General features: G+C 34.5%; 1 protein-coding gene across 2 annotated transcripts in view; it reads left to right on the top strand.

Annotated features, from left to right (window-relative positions):
* The window catches only part of LOC117322995 (estrogen receptor-like), a 56027-nt gene that overhangs the window by 5387 nt on the left and 23114 nt on the right, over positions 1-27526 (top strand). Inside the window, exons 1-2 of one of the 2 annotated variants that reach the window (XM_033877965.1) lie at positions 12598-13231; positions 25803-26984. In XM_033877965.1, the coding sequence (XP_033733856.1) occupies positions 25891-26984 (1094 nt within the window). In that variant the 5' untranslated portion in view covers positions 12598-13231; positions 25803-25890. Of the gene's footprint in view, positions 1-12597; positions 13232-25802; positions 26985-27526 lie in introns of those variants that run through there. The other variant, XM_033877967.1, reaches the window with a different exon arrangement.

The raw sequence follows: 27526 nt of genomic DNA, 5'->3' as shown, positions 1-27526 counted from the left end.
TGACACGTCAGTAATGTTAGGGACATCATACAGCTGTTTCGTCCTTATATGGCTCGTCAGTAATGTTAGGGACATCATACAGCTGTTTCGTCCTTATATGACTCGTCAGTGATGTTAGGGACATCATACAGCTGTTTCGTCCTTACGTGACTCGTCAGTAATGTTAGGGACATCATACAGCTGTTTCGTCCTTATGTGACTCGTCAGTGATGATAGGGACATCATACAGCTGTTTCGTCCTTATATGGCTCCTCAGTAATGTTAGGGACATCATATAGCTGTTTCGTCCTTATGTGACTCGTCAGTGATGATAGGGACATCATACAGCTGTTTCGTCCTTATATGGCTCTTCAGTAATGTTAGGGACATCATACAGCTGTTTCGTCCTTATATGACACGTCAGTAATGTTAGGGACATCATACAGCTGTTTCGTCCTTATGTGACTCGTCAGTAATGTTAGGGACGTTAGGGGGGGGGGGGGGGGGGGGGGGGGGGGGGAGCATTTGAGTGTTACAACTATCTCAAATCCATTGCATAATTCAAGCCAGTATGCATGACAACGTGGACATGTTTTTCCTCTGAAGATAAAACTATTAAGCAGTAATCCAGGAATCTATAATGCTTTCTTTAAGTACAAATGTACTTAGAAATACATCAAAGTGTTTCTATGACACACAAGACAAGCAAATAATAGCTTTAATAGCATTGATCGATTGATACAGCACAATGCTCAATATCTAATATTCAACTTATTTTCAATAATTTAGTGTGAATTTTGTCATTTATATACATGTACCCTTAAACAGTTTCGCATTTCGTACCGTTATTCTACTTTTAAATGATTATAACAATTACGAATAAACACAGCATTTAACAAAACAATGATCTTCCTTATTTACATTTGACGTCGCATTCTCCCATTGTCTCAATGTTAAATTCCAGACAAGATTACATGACGTTTAACAGTTAACTAATTATCCTGATTTCTGTGTAAGTAACATACAAAACGTGACAAGTTTAAAATCCTTTTGCAGTATTCTTCCCTCCCAACATACAATTTAAACACTAAGTCTAAAATTGACAGAATTTTTAACCCCGTAACGGACATATTGGCTGGTATTATCCGTTGTACAAAGACTTTGTAATTTTTAAATATTCTACATGAATATAGTATACACCCCATTGTTAAACAATGCAGTGATACTGTAAATATATTAATTTTGGCGAGATCAAATTTTAGCGCATTTCCATATTCCACAGATCAGCTCAATGATGGATTGGCACACCATAAAATAGTTTGTATAGAAAGTGCAGATTAGCGCAAGCAGAATTTAGCAAGATGCTTTAAACGCGAAAAACGCTAAATCGAGATTACAGCTAAAATTTACATTTACATAATGCAATATTAAAAACAATATTCTATATATACATTCTCTTCAGTTGAACCGTAAAAATATGTTTTCGATAACAAAAAGTGACAAAATGTATAAATAAATTTCGTTATGAAATAGCAAACTTGCATCACATTTCTATAACTTTTGATATAAAGACAAATGCTTTGTTCTCATCAATAATGCAATAACTTAATGACTATATATCTTATATATATACATGTATCTTTTCATTACATGGCAAACATCCGGATGACACGTTGAGGCAAATGATGTCGTAAAGTGCTATAGTTTTGTAGCCACTGTTACCCCGCGTGATTAATATAAGATTTAAACTCTCCTGAAAGTAATTTATGTATCCATATTTTGAAATTTTTTGTTTAAGAATATAAAATTTCATTAAAATGCATAAGACAGTTCTACATCAATATATGATTTAACCAAAAGTTACCGCTACCAAACATAAATAATTTATATATTTAGATCGTTTTTTCAAACTTTTCTCAAAATTTCTGGCTGAATAATTCAAATATCTTAACCTGCCATTACAGGCTATTTTGAATATTGAAAATATAGATTTATATAATATTCTACGGGATGGCTACCAAAATGAAATTAGCAATACACGAATAGCATTTAAACCTATACTGATATCTTAAAAGACACACAAGTACATTTTCAACAATGAATATCAAATTCCTTGAAAATAAATATTATATTCCTGAAAATAGTGAATATCATGAATTCCTTATAATAATGAATATCATATTCCGTATAATAGTGATTATCATTTTCCTTAAAATGGTGAATATCATATTCCTTGAGAATGAGTATCATATTCCTTAAAACAATTAATATCATATTCCTTATAATAGTGACTACCATATTCCTTAAAATGGTGAATATCATATTCCTTGAGAATGAATATCATATTCCTTAAAACAATTAATATCATATTCCTTATAATAGTGACTACCATATTCCTTAAATTAGTGAATATCATATTCCTTAAAATAATGAATATTATATTCCATAAAATAGCAAAATTTAGACCCGTAACAAGTACTGCTCGACATGAGTGTCAAAAAGATTCAACCTTCAAACTTAAATTTCAACAATTTGAATAATTGTGATTCAATTTTGTTTTTGTATCAATACTAGATCCACATTGGAAGGTGATTTTGCAGTGGTTTACGTTATCACATGGACGTGTATTCAAAGTTCTCTTGTTATCGTCTTTTTAAGATAAACTAAAAAAAAATCACGTGATATGCACATGTACTAGTTATTGGCAGATAGCCTCCATCAATTCCTTCTGTTAATTGGATATTTAAAAATAACTGACCCGTCATATGTCTCTGACCAAAGTTCCTTGTGGGTCTGACGATAAAACAAACAAACTATTTGTTTCCTTTGCCACTAGCAATAATTGCTGGCACAAATTGATTTTAATTCGTAAGATCAATATCGGTCATTTACACGAAAGATGAACCTTCTAGAGCCTTATAGTCAGTGTCTGGGTCATCTTCGGTCAAGCCGATAACAAAACAGGGTTAAGTCCTTTCGGGAACCCATCGCAAGAAATAAAATGGCTTCTCTATTCAACAGCTGGCGAGAGGGGTGGAATTTGTTTGAACCTTTTGTGCGAGTGAGTGTATGCGAGGATAGCGATATCATTTTAATTATAAATGCATGTGTAACAACCTTCAACACCTAGGCATACTAATCTGGAATATGACCTTGGCTTGATTGCTGTGAAGCCTCGGTCAGTGAATATATGACGCCAGTGGCCAAACTCCAGGCCACATTCGTTGTTTACACGAAAATACAGAGGTCTAAAACACCTGGATGCCAAGTTTTCCCAATGCTCGGCAACCCGTGAAGATTTAGACTTGCTGATTGGTCAAACCGAACATGTTTTATGCTCCTAGTGTCTATTGGACCGCAACTGACTAGGGGTCGCACGAGGTAAGATGTCGCTGACCTCAGATGGCCGAGGTATTGGGGTCAACTGGTCTTCGCTAAACTATCCAATCGCCACTAGCCACAGTAAAGTGCATTCACATCCATGCCACTGTTTTTCCGTGCATACCAAACCTGCTCCCAGCACAATGGCGGCGAGCATGTGCCCCATATCTTTTAAACTGACCCTTCAAAGAAAATGTGCACTGTGTATATGCCATGAAGAATTAGCCCGCTAACAACCGAATTGATGCACTGTCCAGCACAATAGATGTATCCTTGAGACGATTTTAAATGGGTTTATAAAATGGGCTATTTATAGAATCGTTGGGGAGGGAACACAATCGATAGCTATTCCTCCAACGTAGCCCACGCCAGTAAGATAATATGGAGTTTAAATACAAATTGTCTTATAAAAAATTAATTGGTCATCAGTTCGCTTTATTCGTTAAAACATCGCATATATTCTCTTTAATAAATTTACTAATTAACAGAATTAAAAATTAGTGCGACTAGTCCAGACATCCAAATAACGGGAAAATCATTTGATAAGGAAAACGTTCAGACATCATTCGTATAAACACGTCGATTTCGTAACTATCAAAAATTTCAAAACTGAACCAAAATAAACAGTTGATAATACTCTACATGTGTTTTTTTCGGGCATTAATTCTCATATAAAAGGTTTTAATGTAATTTAGCAAAATTCTTCAGTCCTTGGACATTAAGTGTCCGGAGAACTGGCGCCTATGTATGTCTATGTAACTATCTCTCCCGCTTAGCTGGGTATAAACGACCTTGATGTACGATTATTGATCTCGAACTGACCATGGTCATCAATTGTCATCTGACCACGCGTTGCCAGCGGAATGTATATAAACGTGAGAGGGTCAGAAACACGAATTGACCGTTACATGCCCGAGGTACGATGACCGTTCAATGTTCATAAACGCGGGTTCCTTGTACTTGTGTATACTTATATTTGTATACCAAACATCATGGCGCCCGGTTATATGCGTCATCCCATGACCAACACAGGGAAATCCTTCACACGTTAGATTTGGTATTAACACGCAAAACAAAACAGATTCTGATGTTTATCACGTAAATAATAAAAAACAAATAAATGTATGCATATCATTATCTGAACCTATCTAGCTATTAAATGTCACTTAATGGCAAATATAATGTCATTGTTTTTTCACAAAAACAATGGCCCAGCGGTGTGTCAAAACGTTCGTTGCGCACCAAAAATCATATACTTTTATAGAATAACAAACTTTGAGTAACAAACATTTCGATTGTTTAGAGGAACAAGGACGTATGTCCAACATGGCGTGCTTAGAAGTAAAGGGCCGTATCTCAAATTTATCAATTTTTAGATTTTTATAAATTAAAATTCCGACTGAGCTTTTCTTATAGAATATGCACTTTATATCAATGGAAATTGTCTAATTCTTTTAAATCACACAGTATTTTAACAGAATAAGACCATTTCAAAAGATATAATGTACAAATTATATAAGAAAATCTCACTCGTATTTGTAATTTATTAAAATCTAAAAATGGATAAATTTGAGATACGGCCCTTTACTTCTTAGCACTTCATCGATTGTTTAGAGGAACAAGGACGTATCTCCAACAATATACGTCCTTGTTCCTCTAAACAATCGATTTCTACTTGGCACTGGATTATACCTACATATGTTTAATATTTAGGCAATATATGATTTTATATTCATCTTTTTTTTTTTATTTCTATGATAATTTTAACACTTTTGTCTATTAAAAGAAATGATTTAAAACGGGACTCTGAAATATATCATCTGCCTTGTGAATAATATATTAAATCAATATAAACTTGAAATATTAATTTTGCCATTATTCCATTTGTTCATTGTTTAAATATATACATTGTTGCATCGTAAGTTAAATTTAGAAGTAGAGTGAAAGTCGGATAATGAATATTAAACTGAATTATACAGCTACACTGTATTTCGTTATTCTAGGACTCGTAAGTGATGCTAGTGACATCATACAGCAGTTTTGTCCTTCTAAGAGTCGTCAGTGATGTTAGAGACGTAATACAGCTGTTTCGTCCTTCTATGACTCGTAAGTGATACTAGGGACATCATACAGCTGTTTCGTCCTTCTAGGACCATCAGTGATGCCTAGGGACATCATACAGCTGTTTCGTCCTTCTATGACTCGTAAGTGATACTAGGGACATCATACAGCAGTTTCGTCCTTCTAAGACCCATCAGTGATGCTAGGGACATCATACAGCAGTTTTGTCCTTCTAGGACCATCAGTGATGCTAGGGACATCATACAGCAGTTTTGTCCTTCTAAGACCCATCAGTGATGCTAGAGACATCATACAGCAGTTTCGTCCTTCTAAGACCCATCAGTGATGCTAGAGACATCATACAGCAGTTTCGTCCTTCTAAGACCCATCAGTGATGCTAGGGACATCATACAGCAGTTTTGTCCTTCTAGGACCCATCAGTGATGCTAGTGACATCATAAAGCTGTTTCGTCTTTCTGGGACCCATCAGTGATGCTAGGGACATCATACATATGTTTCGTCCTTCTATGATTCGTAAGTGATGCTAGGGACATCATACAGCTGTTTTGTCCTCCTAGGACCCATCAGTGGTGCTAGGGACATCATACAGCAGTTTCGTCCTTCTAGGACCCATCAGTGATGCTAGTGACATCATAAAGCTGTTTCGTCTTTCTGGGACCCATCAGTGTTGACATCATACATATGTTTCGTCCTTCTATGATTCGCAAGTGATGCTAGGGACATCATACAGCTGTTTCGTCCTCCTAGGACCCATTAGTGATGCTAGGGACATCATACAGCAGTTTCGTCCTTCTAGGACCCATCAGTGATGCTAGTGACATCATACAGCAGTTTCGTTCTTCTAGGACCCATCAGTGATGCTAGTGACATCATACAGCAGTTTCGTCCTTCTAGGACCCATCAAAATGCGTCGTAATAGAGGTTAAATAATGTAAGGTGGCATTAACCCCAAAATTTAACAGTTTCGCATTTTTGAATATTGCATAATCTTAAAGGAATGTGAAATTCGTGGATGTTTGTACTGAAATACCCTCAGAGCTCACCGAAAGTCTTGTCATGATATTGTACGAAAACACGCAATGGCATTAAATAACTGGTCCAACTTCTTAAAACTGTCTTTACATTACAGTTCATGCGTTCATTATAAATTGTGTTTCTTTCATTCTGTCATAAATACTTTTTTTTTGAAAATATTTAAACAAAAGTTAAACAGTCGATGGACACTCATCCAGAGTAATTTGCCTTCCGTTTCTGATCCTAACGAATATTTAGTATACTAATGTATGGTTTTGTTTAAGTTCTGCTTTCAAGTACAAGATTTCTGTTAATATTTCATGTTAGTGGAGAAGGGCAGCTGAGATAAAATAAAAAACAATTATAAACCTTTAAATGTTAATTAAAGACCTGACCTATTTATACCTTTATATAAGGAGATGTCATTGCCAATTTAACACTGAATTCTACCTGGTCACCAAGGAGTTTAACACAAATATGTCTTCCACGAGATATCTCTCTATATTAAGTTTATTTCTGTTCCCATAAAGACAGATAACATTAAATTCGTCGTGAACAATCAGTACCAAGACCTGACCGATATAAAATGCGTTTACGTTCATGTTGGTCCAACAAAGACGCCGGGATTCTACGCCTCCCGGGCAATCGCGGGTTCAAGCAGTGGCAAGAACTCTGGGACCGGAGGTCGACCGCTAGTATGACTAAATGTATCAGATATTGATATTCTATTTATACACAAGTTCAATATCATTTATCTCTTAATTTCATTATCAATTATTTCTAAATTTTCAAAATTAATTTGAATGAACAAAGACATATTATTTATTGTTAAGTTTTTAATTTTCTTATCATTACTAAACCCTTGATTCAATATATGTAAAATAAAACTCGGCTATAACGACCGAGCAGAGGACCAGCCAAATCGGCCGCTATGCACAGGTGGTCGTTATGATAAGGTGTGACGGTTGTTAACGGTTGTATTATTCAAATCCAGCCACTGTTCTGTCAACAAAATTGCAATGACATTTCATTGCTGAACGGTATTTCGAAGCAACCCTATTTTCACAATTCGTGTACAGTTATTAGTCATACACATGTAAAGCGCGTTTGTTAATAACATACAAAACAATATCTGATCGTCATCGCGAATCACAATGACTCATGTGAACCCGCAGCCGTTTAACAAGACTCCCGGAACCTATAATATGCTGTAAGTCTCGTTCGTTACTGAACAAGAAACGCCCATCTACGCAATTTCGCGAGAAACATCTTTAGAAAATACGATGAAAAATTAATTGAGAAGTCGGCTTTGACGTGTCCAGCATTCGAGGAGACAATGACCACGCCATCTGCTCGCGCTGCGAACGGAATAATCAAGTCAGAAAAATAGCCATCATCGTTCCGGACTTGGTTTTCTCATTAGGATGTTGTTTTAAAACGTTTGGACGATTCTCTGATCAGTCTTGATTATATCCATGCATAACATTGGCGGAAATGGGGTTTATTTGGGGGGGAATTGAATTTGTTACAAAAAATTCCACTCATTGAACTGCAGTCCAAATTTTCATTGATATTAGATATACTTATATTTTTATTTCTGAAGGCTTCCAACGATTTATTGTAGACATGTTGTTAATACTATAGCAAATTTCAAAACCTGGCATATACAGTTCTGGTCATTCTCACCTTTGTAACCGCGTGACGTCATTCGCAATTTTCACTTCAAAACAAATACTTGCAACTTAAGTAGACGCTTCAGTTTTTTATGACCCGAAAAGAATATAAATAAAACATGCCCAAGTTCCTATTTTAAACCTTTATAAGAAAGTACATCCTATAGTTTCGTTATTTCCATTTCAATGAATATTGCATCTGTCATTGATATTGAAGAAATGAGTTTTCGCCTAATTTGAACACCAAGTACACGAATTTAATATATATACTGTTTCACAGTGAGAAGGGCTTTATCTAACATTTACCTTTACCACAGTTTTATGATTTGAGAAATCTGAAAATAAAATCTTCCGTAAGGTGATAAATGAGTCTAATAAAAGAATGTGGTATTGTGTTAATAAGCTGGCGTCTTGGTTTATAATTAGAACTCTAAGAAGCAATCTAACTTCGTCATAAAGTAATGGATCAATAATGTCTGTAAGAAGTTTGTTCGGTTCTAAATATCAAAGTTTAAATTGAAAGAAGATTTGATTTTACAAGCAAAATCCTCAAACACTTTACCATGTCATTTTCCAAACAGAGGTATCACTTCTTTCATATGCGCTATTTATAGAAAGGAACGATAAAACTGGGTAGGAGAATTAATCAAACAGAAGAGTTTATAAAAAGAAGAATGCCAACATAGTAACGAAACCATAATTCAGGCTCCAAATCAATTGAACGAGGGCAAAATTTAACAAAAATATAGATTCTCATAGATACTCCTTAAAAGGTTCAATGATGCCCCAAAAGAGTAACCGTTTTCCGCTGCATCAACACCACCTGCCATACACAGCTGGGTCAAATACGGGTAAAGTCATGAACTTCAAGAGAGCTGGAATGGTGACCATGGAACCACTTGGCTTACCAACAAGCATCAGAATTGACTTCATAAGGAAAGAAGGAAATTCCAAACGTGATCATGAGTATAAATCTCCCATATAGTCTTGAATTTAAATACCCTAGGTAGTTGATGCAGGGATGTTGCTATCTAGAAATGGAAAGTTAACAATTTGTGATTTGACAACCTCACGCTTATCATACAGCTTAGTTGTAAACAAAACTTTTTTATTTTTTTTTTAAATGTTTATATTCTGTGCCTAATAATGAATAAAGAACTGCGTCATATACCGCTGTTTACTAACAGCAATTAACCTAAATATATGTTTATTTAAGACTATGAATATGAATTTATCGTTATGTTTGAATATGTATGGATAATCAACATTTATCATGAAGTACGCGTTTATATCTTTAGCCGGAGGTACTCTTCATAAGAATATTAGTGTGGCATTCTGGTTAACAGCAAACCTCGCGGACTTAAGTACACCAGCAGAGATTACTAATAAGTACTACTTGTACTGAGGCATTGTGCAGAGCCATCTGAGAACCTTTTGCAGTTTGCCGCATTATTCATGGTCTAAAAATACAATACCGTCAACAGGTTCACGTGTTATAGGTGAAATAGTACTTACCTGTAAACTGTGTGGGCTGTGGTATAATAACCTCGGACTCCCTTGACTGAATTCCTAATTACTATTCTATAGCTGAATGTTTCGTAGAGCAGTATGCTTGATTTTATGTTATGTACAAACACTTTAAATCTAAAGTTATAGAGAAAACATACATGATACTTTCGACAAAAATGCTGAGACTTTTTAAAATTATGAAACTTTTTTTTCAAATGCACTTTTTAAAACAAAACCTGGACAGGCTCATTAAAACTTTTATATTGTCGGTATTCCTGTCGGTAAGCTCTGAAGACTTTACATTGTGTAACTTTTTTTTCTCTATATGTAACTTCCCTTCCGTGGTCAAACTTGGACATTGTTAGAAATACACATTTCAATGAAATGTATCCTCTATTTCATGTATCAGTCAGCTTCTCCTCTGCTAGTTGATGATTGCCTACTGGCAAACTGCGTTTTGGTTTTGTTTCCAGACTCATCTCTTTAGATGAAACTCATCTCATCATTTCAGATGATTCCAATCTCATCTCTTCGGATGATACTCATCTCATCACTTTAAGTTGTTCCCCGTCTCATTTCTTTCGATTGATTCTCATCTCGTCACTTTTAGTTGATTCCAATCTCATCTCTCCAGATTATTCTCATCATTTTAGATGATTTTCATCACATCTCTTCAGATGATTCTTACGTCATCTCTTCAGATGATCCTCATGATTTTATCTCATCTCTTTCATGATCAGTTATTATAAAAAGTCGTTTGAATGCTCAAACACAGTTGACTTTAGTAACCTTGAGAACGATGAAATGTAATTCATTTTCCTTTTACAAGCTTTGTCACGTGTCGACGACCAAGGAACCTATCGGTCAATTATTTTAATTCTAGACCTTTTGGTTAATCAGAAATGTAATTCCAGTGTTTTGACAACTTTTATCCCGTGACTTTCGAGCAAGTGAGCTAAAATTTCACTGTCGTATTACTCCAGTTCAAACTACTCTTCAGTATTCAACAATCTGGCTCCTCAACCTTCTCGGCTGCCGTTAATGTTTGTCACATCAGTTCGAACTTCTTTAAAGAACACCGCCTCTTATTCTCCTTGTACTTTTTCAATTACCCTCATCCAGATCCCTAACTTGTAATTTTTTGTCGTCGGTTTTTATTTCATATTCCTTCTATTTTTTTCGTGTTTGAACCTTCTATTTGTCACCCTTTTTTTGTATATTTTGGTAAGATGTCTACTACTTTTTGAGAATAGGGTTTGAATTCTGTTTATATATTAAAAGATGAAAGTCAGATATCAACATATATTGTACAAGAATGCACTGTATCGAAATCTCATTTAAAGACAGATAAATCATCCAATTATCGTTCATTTTGTCAAAGTAGGAACTTGAAGGTATGTCAAAAGTATCTGCAAAACATATCCAGACTTCTTTTTACTGATTATTTAGATGATTGTACACTTAATGCAAGTGAAGCTTTCTAATTTGCCAATATAGAAATTTCCTTTTTTTTGTCATGGGTGAACTTAGGTCATAATTATTCGGAAAGTTTTGTTTGGTAGCGCTGTTATTTGAGTTCTAAGAAATCTTTTGAAAAGAATGTGTTTGATAACTTGGATAAAATTTGAGAAGTATTCAGAATGCTTTGTTATTTCACTTAAAACAAGAAAAGGAAAAAAGACCAAATCAAACAGACAATATGTGGAAGACATTCATTACTCAATGTAGTAACAACATTGCGCAGGCGATTTTGCATTAACGTGATTTGATGTTTACGACATTCTACGAAGTGTGCTCCATGACATGCGACGCATTTGTGCCGTCGCCATTCTTAAAAAAAAATTTGATGGATGGTAAATGCTGTCCGAATTATCAGTTTTTGTAGTTAAGATATAGAGTTCAGGGCCTGGTTTGATTTTATGATGCCTTATGTCCTACCAACAGCTATACAGCTATGACCAAATAAGTACATCCCCCTAAGGGCTACAAGAACTATGGACCTTTATCCAAAAACCTGTGACCAGATTGAAAAACAAAAATCACGTATGACGTAGGGTCCTTAATAATTTATTATTCCTATATACTCCATTGCAATTTGTTTACAAGATTGGAAGTAGTAGTTCGGAAAAGATTCGTCAAATCACAGGTTACTATGGCAACCAAATGACACCAAATTTGGAAAATAGTAACGTTGTACTCTTTTTACACCTTTAAATACCAATTTTCAGCTTAATCGAACAATATGTCAATTTTGACCAAACAGAAGCTTCCATGTGTTACCATAGTAACGGTTCTGAAACACCTGATGTGTCAAATTATAGGCATTGATAAGTCAAACCACTTGACTACGTTAGAATAAAATTGTTTTTAGGTCTGATTAATAATGACCATAAAATGTTTTGTATAGTGATCCGGTTACTATGGCAACCAGAATGTCTGCGAAAAAAAACCTGCATGCACATCTACAGTTTTTCTAAAATGAAATAAAAGTGGGAAAAGAAAATTCTGACATATAAAGTAATATAAATTTTCTTCATGCGTTGAACTTTCTATAAGTTAAGTTATAAACGCAGAGCAAAAATGCATGTGTATAGCGTAGCTGTAGTAGCTGTAGGTTCATTGGCATTTCATCTTTTATATATATACCAGTGTATAAATACATGTTTCATAAGTTCTCGGTCAGCGGTCAGCTTAACAGCTATGTAGGTGGTCAACGTCGCTGACCGTTCATGTCCAGTAGATACCCCTAGGTCTGTAGATAACCGGACATTGGGCAGAAGAGATTTCGTCCACGCATTGCATCACTAGTGTACACTAGAACACACAGCCAGGTAATGCAGGGGTCAGTTGTGTATTAAATACGCCCTACGGACATCCAACTGACCGATCACCTGTTGCTGTGTATGCTTAAGCAATAACCGCTTAATACATGTTACCAGAAATTAATATATGTGATAAGATCTGCATTAACGATATTGATGGTTGATGATGGACAGTTGACGTTCTGTATTATATAGCTATATGCTAACGCCAATATCTCCTCTTATAGCCCGATCAGATCTGGGGTCACTTTGGGTCAACCTGTTGCCCTCATGGCTTGACGTTGACTCGGACACATTCAGGACACGACCGTACTGGCCCACAGCAAGGGATACTCATCAGCGACAGCCGATCAAACTGACCACAAAGATTCAACTCTCTATCTGCGGACATTCACTGGACTGGACTTAGTTGTACCAAACAAACATATTTCACATATATACAGTCGCCGTAGTGGACAAAACAGACTTTAAAACCCATACGAAGCTGACGGTAGAATTGGTAGAGCGAGAGCGTTAATGCTCTGCTCCGTTGACCTGTGGGTGACCCTGTCATTGACCTCAGAGAGGGTCGCAAGTAAGGCCTTTATAGTGAGTACTGTATACAACACTGCCTCTCGTGCTGAAGTTCCAGGATGCTGTTTTTACTTTTACTGTATATACAAACCATTCTATATGTATGAATTTATAAATGATATAGATAGCGAAACGTCGAGACTTCCGAGCATGTGATTGTGTACTTATTCGTATACCAGGAGAGGATTAATTGAACAGGTAAGTACATATAACAAAGATTTACAAGGTATGGGTGTTGAACATATATCTCTATCAAACCGGGTATCAGCTTATCAATATTCTACTAATGTATCAACTTTTATTATCGCTGTTTATCTTGACGCGTATCGTCTAGCCATTTTAAGATATCCATCAACAGAACATTGTCTTGTTTATTTTATCGTATAACCACATAACCAGAGTAAACATTAATAAATATATATACTGAACACAATAACTGTGGTATCCGGTATCTGAAAGCTTGGCAGCATGATTTGTTTATTAGTATCAAGTCTCTGTTTCCGGTGTTAGAAGAATATTGTCAACAAAGAATAATCAATGGATTTTAACTTGAAAACGAGCATTGTTCTGGCTCATATACTATGGGTGCGGCAAAATATTTCAATCTTATTGTTATAATTGTAACCAAAACAACAATTGCATTTCCATATTGAAAACAAAACGGTTAAGATTGTAGGATAAAGACTTAAGAGTGGATTTTCAATGCTATAACATAAAATAAACTGTACAGGAAGCAGGCGCTACAATGTACTTTGTTTGTTAGCCGATATGATACAACATTATCACCTGTATCGCCATCTTTGTTTAGTTTTTCCCCCATTGTTGCTCGCGAATAAAATTGCTGCTAACAAGAAAAAGGGATGAGAAAGGAGAATATATACAAATAAATACATTGTTTTTCAAAAGGACGTGAAACATTAGCACATTTCTTCATTCCATGAATGAATTCCTTTCAAATGCTTTTATCCAAACATAATTTTAACAGTAGTTTGGGTTCGTTATACTGATTTTATGGATTGCCCGTGGTTGTACACATATTTTACTTGTTTCCAAAGTATACAGGATTAGGCACAAGTTATTATAAAATTGCTATAATATGATGAGTACAGATGAAAAGAAATGATAGGCATTCTCATAGACTATGGCTCTTACAAAGTTGCATTTCTGCAGTTTGTGCCATTGTCGGCTTTGGCAGATTTCCAAAGGTTGCATTCTTAATGATATTTCCATTGTCATGTTTTTGCATATGTCTTAGGCATACTTTGCAAATTATCAATAATCGTATTTTATATTACATTTTGGATTATTTAAAGGCCGCTGTTTTTTCTAATTTATTTATTGTTTTATTTCATTTTTCTATTCTTTATTTATTTATTTTTTGACATTTTTCTAATACAGTATTTTGCAAATTTTCCAATGCACGGGTATTGTTTTAGGAGCTGATTTTTATTGTAGTGTTTCTACAGATATCCTGATAAATGGAGTATTTTTATATGTCACAATATAAGTGTCCAGTTTTCCATTACTGGCGTGTAATTTTTCAAATCATTTTTCAAGTTAATTCAACATTAATATGTATTATTGAAACAACATGCGTTACTTTTACGTTAAGAAATAATGAACATTGACTTAAATTAGCACAGTTAGTTCATTAACATTGCTGCATGATACTGCAGCTGATTTCTTATAGACTAGGGCATTTTTACTATAGTACATTAAAAGTCAATACCCTGTCAACAACATTTATCATAAAGAACTACAAAACAGGTTCTACCAGATAAAGGAACGCTCACGGATCAGTTTACCTATATATCTCTTTGTCGATGGCTTGCAATTGGAAAATAAGTTGCCGTCTGCACATGCGTACTACAGCCAAAGACGATTTCTTATTTATATAATGGTTATACATTTATGCAAAAATGTTAAAAACTATTTGGCTTAAAAATTCTTAAATGGCATCTTACATTTTAATTTCTAATGAGAGCATATTAATGAATACATTTCATAAAAGATGGCAACAAATATGCTTGAGGATGTCTCAACAATATGGATTTGTAAACTGAAAAATAACAGATAGATTAACCATAGCATCAATTACAATTACTTTATTTCCCACAATCATTAGTTTTTGCTATCCATATTTATTAAGTAAATCAAAAGGGAATCTATTAAAAATATTCAGATTTTAGGCAATAAGCTACCTCATTTGTTTCGTATTTAAACGTCTTATGAATACTGAAATCATACTTTCTTTAATATTTGAAAATAATCATATTTCTGACATCATTTTTCATGATAATTGAGGATATTTATCACATTTTCCTGAAAAAGTATTTTACAGGCGCGTGAGCTTTGAAACCAGGGAAACCAATTAACGTAGACAACATCAGAAGAAGCTTTTAAATATATAATGACCTTGAGGATAATAGATAAAATCATATTTATAAACCAACGCAAAAACAAAACAATACAAAAACAATTAATCAAACAAACAAACAAAAAACTAAATCAAACTAAAAAACGCTTCTAAGAAGAATTAAAATAAAACAGAAAATAAATTTTATTTTCGTTTTCAAGTCGGAAGGATCATAGTAAACACATATATGTCATCATTATCTATTTGTTATAATACATAGACAATGATAACTTTATGCTACTCCTAATAAGGCATTCGTCGTTTCCAATGACAAAGAGGCGAAAAGTGGTTAATGTAAACAAACCTCAAGATCGATCTAGTTTCCGACGTGTATAGCCCTTGAAGTGATATCGCTATCTCTTTACATACCTCCCATCTACTTCATCATTATGGAAATATATCTACATCACACAAACGTTTGTTGTGAGTCTATGTGCCTACAATTTATTTAAGCACCTTGATAACTCGGTCCATATTAAATTTATCTAAGAACAGCAGAATTTACGTGATTAAGAAGACATGTCTTGACAGTGAAAGTCATTTTGGAATTTTGCGCATTATCTTCCGTTAAATTCCTTATCTTTAAATTGTTATTCACATCCTAAATCCCAAGGCGGTAAATTATTTGTCAGACACGAATAATATAAAGAGATTTTGACACCTAAAGAAAGTCAGTTTGGGGAACAAAATCCGTGTCCTCCATGACAAATATGCATGTCAATTCAGAATTATTGGGTCTTTATCAAGCGCTAAGTCCAATAGAGAAAAATGCATGCCTGCTCGTTTTCTGTATGTATTTCTTTGTTAATGTGAAACTAAGACTATCATTGTGGATTTGGAATCATCTAAATAGCACGCAGTGAAGTATCTGCGTTTGGGATATTGAACAAATTCGACATGAAGGGTCTGTATCAATGCTTGGGAATATTCAACCTTCAAAATGTAATGGATTAACACTTTATATACAGTCCACCAGTACAGAAAAGATGTGTATGCTGAGAGCGAAACCCTTAATTATTTAGAAGATTATTTTCCTTTGTTTTATAGACCGTGTTACATATATATATATTGTCACGCACTGGTATTTCATCGAGCTCAATTAAAATATGTTATATGCTGTACACAATTCGTTTAATATGCTTCATTTTTGCGTAAAACATAAGACTTCTGGAATGAAACATTATCCTATATCCTAAGAGAACTAAAAACGGTGTTCATTATATATATATATTCATTCATAAAATATCTTATTAAGAACATAGCGTTGTGTCGATAGCGAATGTTAGATATTGTTTTAAGGTTTACAAATATTTATTGTTCTATTGTTTAAACTTAAACCCATTGTTTGTCGAAAAAAATGAAATATAGCGGGGTTGACCGGTGCTTGTAAACTACATTAAAACGTTTCAATAAATCATTCATTTCAAAAACGGTATGTAAGTTAGGTCACTTTAATTTCAGAATTAAAATAAAATCAAAACAATGTCAAGCATTAAAAAGACAACAAGGAAAAACAGAAACAAAGGAACGCAAACAATACAAACAAACAAAACAATATTAACAGATGTGCGTCTATTTTATTCGTGCAATTCAATCAACCGGTTAATATCTAATAATAGTAGACTAAATCCAAACGGAATTTCTCATCTTGACAAAACCACTCTCCACTAAAACACATACCCGCTTAATGCACAAATCCTTTTAAGCTTAATTATTTAGATTTATTAACTCATAAAAGATCATGACACAATGTTCTGAGTGTGAACAATAAAAACGAGTCAGAGAATACATATGGGAACTGAAGGTTGGGATTTGAATGCACCTACCGCAAAAAGAATGCAATGTAGGAGATTTCATGTCTTACAAACCGTGTGTCGATCCCTGGTTGTGGTCAGCCAAGTCATACGTTTGAGATATTCTGTGAAAAGTTCAGTCCAGTTTCTTAACCCCAGATATCAAGATCGGACATAACGCTGACGTCACGATAGGTCAGTGCGGCGGTCAATCCTTTGGACATTTTCGTACCAATCTCTTCTGACCGATTTCATATGTTCAAGGATCAAAGTTCTGTATTTTCCGACAGAATGAAAAAAAATCGTTTTCCTACAAGCAGTGAAAGAAACGACACAAAAACCCACCTGAGGCGTTCAAATATTGCAACAAACATAACCCGACATACGTTATCTATAAATGAAAGTGTTTAAGAGGTCATATCATTAACAGCAGATTAAACAATATCAACTAACTAACAAGACTTAAAGCAATGCCATATCATTAAAAACAGACAAAACTTATTATACAAGTACTAGAGATCATTCAATGTCATATATAACTTACAAATGGTTAAAATACAATAAAGCTTGAGAAATCAAACAATGTTTATAACTAACAGAGGTTAGTCAATGGCATATAATTAAAAAGATGTCATCTATGTCATAAAATGAACAACGAATTTAAGAAACTCGTTCAAATAAAAGGTCATATATGAAATGTTATTAGTAAAAGGACTATAAAAATGTAAAAACGAAGCACTTTTAAGTAATTTCTGAGCAAAAATATCATACTATTGATACGATGGGACCAAATATAATTAATTAAACAAAGTAAGTATGTGGTTATGCTATACTCTTTACAATAGGTCAAACTTAATTAAATTGAAATCGGAATTGACATGTTTGGATTCGCAGTAAATGTTATACAACTATCTCCACTGTTCCATCTTTCTCAAAGTTACTTACTCATATAACGTGTACTAGTATTCATAAGACATCAATATTTGCTTATATTGAAAAGTCTTGAGACATCGATACTTACTCATGGTGAATATTCATCAGACATCGATACCTACTCATAATGAATATTCATAAGATATCGATACCTACTCATAATGAATATTCATAAGACATCGATACTTGCTCATAATGAATATTCATAAGATATCGATACCTACTCATAATGAATACTCATAAGATATCGATACATACTCATAGTGAATATTCATTAGAAACCTGAGAACGCTTTTAAATGTTTCATAAGAACGGGACTAAGGAATAATTATCAGATATTTACATGATACGAAAACTTTTTTTGTTTATAAGTAAAACGAATTCCTAGCATATCAATACAGTTGAAAAAAACAATATTCAGTGAACAGCGAGTATTATACGACGCACAACATAAATAAAGGAATCTAACTTAAGAACATCTCAAATGATTTTAACAAAAGGTATGTCTTTGAATAGCGCCGATAAATGTATTAATGCAGTAATTGGTGTTATTTATGACGGAAATTGCATCAAAAAGTTGATTTTTTAGGATTTTTCTCTTAAAAACACATAAAGAAATTTAGAAACATGAAATCGACCCAAACAAACATGAAAATATAGATTTGAAGGTTTACCACCCACATTTTAAATTAAGTCAGTTATGTTTTAATGGTATATGCTTAAAACACAATTATAGAGTGAATAATTTCAGTAAAATTTGTAGATATGTCAAAAAGCAAGATATAAAGCTATATACAAATTAATACATATCAATCAGTACGGTTTATATTTTATTTACAAACATATATATGTGATATGATAAGATATATAAAACTGCATGATAGAGTATACCTTAATATATATGTTATAATAATATATCATATATTATTAATATTTCTCTCGGTACAACTACGACAGGAAATTCAAATCTATATCTTCAGATCACCAACATATAGTGTATATGATACATTGTGCTAATAGATAGATCTATAACATAGTAACACAAATGACGAAGGAAGACAACTTTTTGACTCGTGCCCTGACCAGGCCTCAGAACTCATATATTATTAATATATATAGATACATTTATCATTACGGAAAATGTATATTAAATTTAAAACTATTATACAATAAGATTTAATAATTATCAAACTGTGATATCTTAAACATTAAATATGCTGCAATCATATATAGACATATAACGCCAGTTTACTCTGGGAAATTGATTTCTTAACGATCGTAAACATCAAGGTAGGGAGGGGTCCTGGTGTCACTTCACCTGACTGAATATATCAGGATTTCTCCTGTTTTAAATCATTTACGTCCTTATACACAAGTGTTATGCGCACATGTGAATGCCATGTCGTCCCACATGTACAATTGGTTGAAAGGCTTGGTCAAGGCTTAGACCTGTGTATTGGCATTTGCTTGGATAGCTTGCCGAGTAATTGTCAGCGTGGATCGACCTTCCGTTGAGCGTAATGGCTGGGTCACGCCAGGCTAAGTTCATCCGAGGTAAAGTGTTGGGTTCATTCTGCGGTCAGGCTACTATATATATACAGTATAGGGCTGTACGGCAATAACACACGAAACCGTGACCAGTCGATGACCCAGGTTACGCATTGAACAGGAAAATAGAACGGCACAAAAAAATTATTTACTGCCCAGTACCGGCGATGTTATTGAAAAGCTTTCATTATCGTTTTCAACTTGAATAATTTTACCTAAGTTCGATGGCCGTTTTTGCAGTTATAATAGAGACATCTCGCCAAGGGCAAACCCTTGTTTGGTCGACGTGAACCAGACTAGGCAGCTAGGCCTCGCTCTCGTTATACAAGGTCAGTTGGAGTACAGGGGGAGATATTGACATGGGTTATGCAAACAAAGCATGTTCTTATATAGAATTGGTCTCTTAATTACCGTGTCATTCTTTTTTACATCAATAACTTTTTGAACAACAGTTCAGGTCAAATCCTGGGGCTTGATTATCAAATGATCGTTGTTTGCGTATACTAAGTAAAATAATACTAATGATAAACAAATCAAAGAAAATGGATTTATGGATGGCAACTTGACATCTATCTGCATAATTCAACAACAAAAATTGTAAGTAAATCATAAACATATCAATATTCATAAGATCTTGCTAGAATACTATCACGCCATTTAGACATTCATTACATTATTGATATTTTGCATCTATCTAGATATTTATTTCAGTACATATTTGTTCATTCGATATTTATACATACGTATTGTTTCTCTAAGTTTTCCTCGGAAATTATTATAGAATTTAGTTTATTTTATTATAAAACAAAATTTATTTGTATTATAAAACGTAACATACAACGTTAATTGTCGCGGATAAGTGTTCATTCTAACTTGCTGAATAAAGAAACTTGTGTTCACAATAAATATATATCTCCTACATTATTAGTAAAATATTTCAGGGCTGTATGTCAACGTGTCAATTTCACAATTTATTACAGAAGTCCGACTTTCTGTATACATTCATGTATAAATCGTGTTTGTTCAATAACATGAAATTTAGCACTGTACCACACTTCAGACGCATATAAATCACTGGGAAATGCTTTTATTTACATTTAAACTCATTTCATGGTACAAGTACATCCGTATATGTTACATAATATTTAACGTATATGAACCATTTACTGACCAGTTCATGAAAAAAGCATTTACTGGTTCACGCGTTTTTTTGTTTGTTATTTTTTTTGGGGGGGGGGGGGGGGGGGGGGGGGGGGTTGTTGTTTTTTTCTCATTTTTTTTCCATCAACTAATAATTTAACTTAAATATAATCAAATTAATAATTTCATATAATTTGTCATATATAGCGTATAGTTTTACATATACATGTGTGTATATTCAAAAATTATCATCTCGTACATGTGTACGCATGAAGGCGTCAAGAATACAGATTTTCATAGCAACGCATATTGTATTATTGTAGCAGTATGCATTTTTTCATTGTATATATATTTCTTGTCTTGTATATGTAAATGTATATTAGGAGAACGGGAAGATTAGTTGATTTATCTTGTGCCTAATCCTTTGTGATAATTTTTACAATAAATTGGGTAGATGGACTAAAACATTTCACATATTAATTTCCGTCAATCATAATACATATCAATTAATTTATATACCCATAAACATAAACACATTGTTTCACCAATGCAATAAGATGTTTCTCTCTTATATGAACAAGAAAGGAGCGCGACCCGAATCTTTAAGAACATACGAACTTACAAATTAACACTTAAAAGTAGGATGTGCCAAATAAGAATACTGTCCGGCAAATTAACGCGAAAACAGAAGTTGTTATAAACAACATATTATGGATATGAAATTGACATCTGCAGGTGGATTTCAAAAGAAATTTTGAAAAAGTAACATAGGTTGATACAAATGTCAAGCATGTTGACAAAGGACATTTTATCTCAGATTGTTAAGAGGAAATGGTTCCTCATGTTTAAAATGTAGATCGGATTTTCAATTAATGTGTTTAACATAAACTTAATACTACATAAATATATTATTTTGATGAGGTGGGGAAAGTCATGTATTTACCGAAATCATGATGCTATAATTGCTAAATATTATCTTTATTTACATATTTAGTGGGATAGGTTGGATGATACTAAATCATAAATCACTATTACCGCATAGTCATTTGTTTCACGAAAAAAATTTCAAATTGAAAACAAATTCATATACCTCAAGAATTAACTACCAGGATTATTTTGAGACAAAATTTCGCTCAATTTATATTTACCAGGGTTAATTTCCAGATTTCCTTTCTCCAAATATCGTCGAAATTATTCTAACCGAACTTATCACGTACATCATATAAACTGAACTCGCAAAGTGTATTATTTGAGTCTTCAATTATTTTACCCATTGTGCTCTCGGAAGAGTATGACAGTTGTACTAGTCGGCCATTTTGTTTTTGTTGAGCCCGCATTGTCGAAAATGTTATCAACATCCTCATTGATTGATTTCCAAACTTAGGATTGACAACGTTATCTGCCATCTTCGTTGTTTACGCTATGTTTAGGTCAGCGAAACGTTTGTTTGAAGTTGTCCGATACATTGAGAAAGCTGATTTCTAAAAATAACCGATCAATACACTATTTTGAAATATTTTTGCAAACTTCTTTTTTCAGGAATCAGTAGTTTATAAACCAATGAAAAATTGCAAAAAAAAAAAGCAAAACAAAAAACAAAAAAACAAAAAGAAAACAACAAAAAACCACACACATCAAGAAAAATAATAAAATCAATTACAAATGGAGAAAAGAAGCTGCAAATGTTGTATAATATTCTAGTTCAACCTCAAATTAAATAATTAACGTTGTACATTTTAGGAATGAAAAAGGTCGAATCTAAATTTAATAAAATTTAAAAAAGGAAATATTCCCTGGTGATCTCATGTTGTTTTCAGACGGACCTTGACAAAGGCTTACATGGCCTTTATAAATATTTGCTGGCCCGTCAAGATTTATGACCGAAATGGAACATCAAAAACCAGACGAACCGATTGTACGCATAAACAAACGGTCCGCATATGGTGAACGCCATCTTGTTGTTCTCGGTCATGCTCTCGTCATTTGTGCGAGATTTAGCGAGAACGTGTTCTTGCACTAATCTAGGGTCAACTTTACGATTATGCTCAAGGACAACAGTGTAGTACACGTTGGTACATACGTAAGCAACTAGCCCGAGTTTCCCCTGGCCCTGACACCATGTCACAAGACATGGTGTCAGGGCCAGAGGAAACTCGGGCTACTAACCAACATAACTTATTTATAATTTACTTATAAGGTAAAGAAAATCGCTTGCATTCAAATGAAATCAACGAAGTTATTTTCAAGAATTGTTCAATTATTGATTCTGTTCATATTTGAGTAAAGTTTTTGTAAAGTACTTGTACAATATCAATAGATGATTTACCTACCTGTTCTTTGAATATCTGGAAAAGAACGAAACTATTATGTTAAAGGAGAAACAATGTAAAAGCTGGCAAAGTAAACAAAGTGTATTTAAGTTGATATACATATATTCATTTATTCATATGGCGTCGTACTATTCTTGGACGTAGTGGAAGGAGTTACATTCTAATTACCAAAATATTGGGACGATGTCAAACCCTAAATAAGCTATGTAAGATATCTGCACAAAAACATGAGATGTCAAAATTAATTAATATCTTTCTGGTTGTAGCGGCACTTTCTTTCTGGCATAATTTTACAACTACTGGATCGAAATATCTTGTAATTAATTTAGCTGCACAGCAAAACATATCAACGTAAACATCTGATATCGTGTAGAGAGTATGCGCATGCGCCGACACGGAAACAACAGAGAAATTGATCGGACCAGCGAATGATCATTTCAGACGTGTGTCTGATTCTACGGGAATAGACTTGTTGCAACCACCGTCCGTGACTGTTTTTATTATTTAGAATTTTGTAAATGGATATTTTTATGTGTTCACCTTACCGTGAAAACTCACAAAATCCTCACCGAGATCTCATAGAATTTCGTTGATATTGATTTTGTTTAAGAGATAGATCCAAACGTGACTGATTATTATCTAGGACGTTAATATACAGATGCAATATAGAAAAATTATATTAAATATGCTACACTGTCGACAGGTTATATACTGACTGTTACAAAAAACGGCTTGCATGACATCCATTGTTTAGAAATCTGTTTAATGGATAACAACAAATAAAACAAAAAGTTATCAGCGTCATAAAAAGGGTGACTTATATAGTATAGATATGGAGGCTGAGTATGATTAAATTAAATTTCTTCCATATTCAATGAATTATTTTTTCATTAAAGTAGAACAGATAAAAATGAGATGCTCAAAATGTTGGGAGGTTGTAATAGATTTAAGTATGTATTTTTGGTAAATTAAAAAAAAAGAAGAAATAATCAACAGTGTATTCTCGTTTTCAATCGATGATGATGACTCTTTTTCGGAGATACAGCACTTAAAATGGAAGAAGAATAAGAATGGGTATGGCTATCTTTTTATATTAAACCGCCAGACCATTTTACTTCTCCTAATGTAGCCATGTTTAACTGGACCTTGACGACATAAAACCAAGAGACAGCTTTATATTCCATGGCCGGTGTTGGTCAGTCCCGGTCATCCCTGGTCACTTGCAATGTCCGAATCCACGTCAGTAAGTGCAGTATGACAAGTGGCTGTCAGCACTCGCTAGACCATCACATACAAGGTCAATATTGCCTCCGGCCAATTGTTCTCGTCGCCAACGATGTTGACCGTGTGGTCCCGCGTGACGGATGTGGTCATCTCCTCACAGTCTTGTGAACAGGTAAACCCACCACGTGGAATACAAACCCTGGTATGGTAAGGGACTTTGGAAAAGGCCGACTGCCACCTTGGATAACTTGTGTCACTTTGTAAAAGTCACTTTAGCCCAGTGTCGGAGCAAAAATGGTCGCTGGAAAGCTAATGAACTTGGCGTTATTTTTAACGCTAATGACTAAACATGGTACTCCCCGACAAAAGCCAGCCCTATCCCGACCGATATTGTGTTAATTGTTTCCCAACAGATCGTACTGTCTGTAAGACAAGTTGTTTAATGATGATATTTACATTTAGTTTCATTTTCATTTTAATCAATATTTTATTTGTAAGGTTGGTACAAGTCAGTCGGATCAAAGTACACATCGCCACATCGGCGTTCTTAAAAAAGAACATTTCAATGGCGCAGTGATGGTCCACCCGATACCCTGACATGATCATTGTGGAAGTCGTCTATTAGATGATATGAATACCTGGATCGCAATGTATTTACATACATGGATACGAATTGTACATAAATATATCTAAATACAAGTTATCTTTAGCGTAATACGAGACATAAAACAACGTGTCCATCTTTTCCTTGTCTCAAAGCGTTTCAGACTCATAGCAACAGCGCCCTCTTAGCCCTGTCTGAAAGCGTTTCAGAAAGCACTCTTTCAAAGCGTGTCAGAATCACAGCATGTCCTTGTACTCTCAGAGCGTGTCAGTATCTCAGTACCGAAGCACTCTCTCAGAGCAACTTGGAATTATGAAACTCTTCCATCGGTTATTGACCTTTTACGGCCTAAATGAATTAGAAATGTAACAAACAATCCCTTTTTCATCTTGTTACTTCCTCATTAGCAGTTCGTCATGTACGTCATGCAATTCACAAAAACAAAACACTTCCTTGAATGTAGCCTGATATGAGCAAGGGCATCGGTCACATATCATAATGCGGCTCATTTGAACAAGTAACTTCAACATATACATCTGTATAAGTACATGTCTGTACATCTTATTTGTTATATAAATCCTAAACAGTTTCTATTTTAATTTAATACTTGTACATTAAATATTATTTGAAAATATTTTTTACATATTTACATTTGCATCTGTGTGTACTTTTAACATGATTTAAAATAAACATTTCATATGTTTTTACAGATTTTTTATATAAATTTGATAATGCTTTTGTTACTGATTAATTAATACGTTCTCACTTTTATATTTTTCAGGTCATGTCAGGCTACAACTATCGTTTTCCCGGAAGTGCGGTGTTCATATCCGGTTTACTCCCTGAGGAGGTGTACCTGATTTGCTAAGATGCCTCCACCAAAGAAACCAAAAACCGGAAGAACATCAATTGACCAGTTCCTCTCAAACGAGGAGCAGATGGTCCGGGATGGCTATATCCGAGACCGCTGTTGGTCGTATTCTAGTCGAGAATCAATAGATAGTATCCGGAATAGGAGTGGATCCACTTCCGGCGAATCTGACATCCGGGATCGCACAAATTCCTATTCTGGCGAATCTGATATAAGTCGAGGTTCTCCCCGACAAAGCCTTGACTTGGAGTGTACAACATTTTCTGCAGAAAGTCGATCCAACGGGTTAAAACTTTTAAGAGAATTAATTATAAAGAAAAAAGACACGGAAGAACAAAGGGTGCCTGGAGGAAGTTGTGGAGAACAGTCTCCGGTAAGCGGAAGTGCGTCACCAACGAACTCCAATACATCTGAAAAGATCACAGACGTTGACATGAAATCTCCTCCGTGTAAGGTAGAAAAGGTGGAGAAATTTGACAGTACGGACAATATCGACCGGAAACCTAGCCCTGATCCGCTACCACCAGCCGCAGAAAAACGCGAAGTTCTTGTGGTGCCAAATATCGAAGGAAAAGTTAAAACGGCCAGTAAAACCTGCGTCACTTCCGCCTTCAATAAGAAGAGTGATGATAAACTTCTGAATAATCTCGTGGCGTCATCACTGATGACATCACGTGCAAACGGCATGCCTATGACGACAGTGCCAAGTTATCTATCACCCTATTACTATGGCCATTCGCCGATTTTATCATCAATGTATACAAACGGCATGGAGTCGGAGCCTCGAGATTTATCCCGAAAAGTGCCTAAATCCGAGAACAGTTTAGAGACCAGATACTTTGAGAGTTTGTCCCTTGGTCTCAGTGATAGTAACCTCCATTCTTATATGCACTTTAATTTAAATCCGTATAATAGTGTGCCAGCTGCGAACGAAAAACAATATTTAGAGGCTAGAAAAAACTTAGTTGGTATGTTGAAGGAGCCTCGTTTCAGCAATTCCGGTCACGTGGGATATCCAACGCCACCGGCTGAAAAAGACGTTACTTTCGGAGGAGCGTTTCCTTTCTTTGTAAATGGCTACGATCTTCACAGGTTTGTAAAATGTTCTTTTCTTTTTTAAATGTTTAGATATTACACTTATTTCACTCCCTAACAATAGCCAGTTGACTGTATTTCGGAATTCCTCGAGATTTTTGTCACCTCCCAAGGGACTAATATTTGCTTTTAGCTTACGATGTTCCGGACAACATAGGGCGACAAATTCTAAGTGATCTTGGGGCACGTGCTACTTACCGGATGGCATGAAGATAAATTGGTATAGAATGAACATTGAAAAATCATTTTACTATTAGGAGAACACCGAGGATTTCCTAGTGTTGATCATTGTCATTAGAAACCTCTAGCGTGCTCTTATATAATATACTCCTGACAAGAAGCGATCGCCAGTTCATAACAGAACTACACTGGACGATCGATACAATCAGAAAATCCCTAAATGAAATCAAGAAAAGGATCCTGCATGAAGTTTGAACTCTGCGCGCGCCGATACATTAGTAATAATCATTACTTTAAGATGAACAAAATTGTCCTTTTATTTGCAATTCATGCAATAAATGCATTCATATTTGGTACCT

The sequence above is a fragment of the Pecten maximus genome, chromosome 3 (genome assembly GCF_902652985.1).
Source record: "Pecten maximus chromosome 3, xPecMax1.1, whole genome shotgun sequence".
Lineage (NCBI taxonomy): Eukaryota > Metazoa > Mollusca > Bivalvia > Pectinida > Pectinidae > Pecten > Pecten maximus.
Note: the sequence above shows the minus strand (reverse complement) of the source record. Positions and strands in the feature narration are given on the sequence as shown.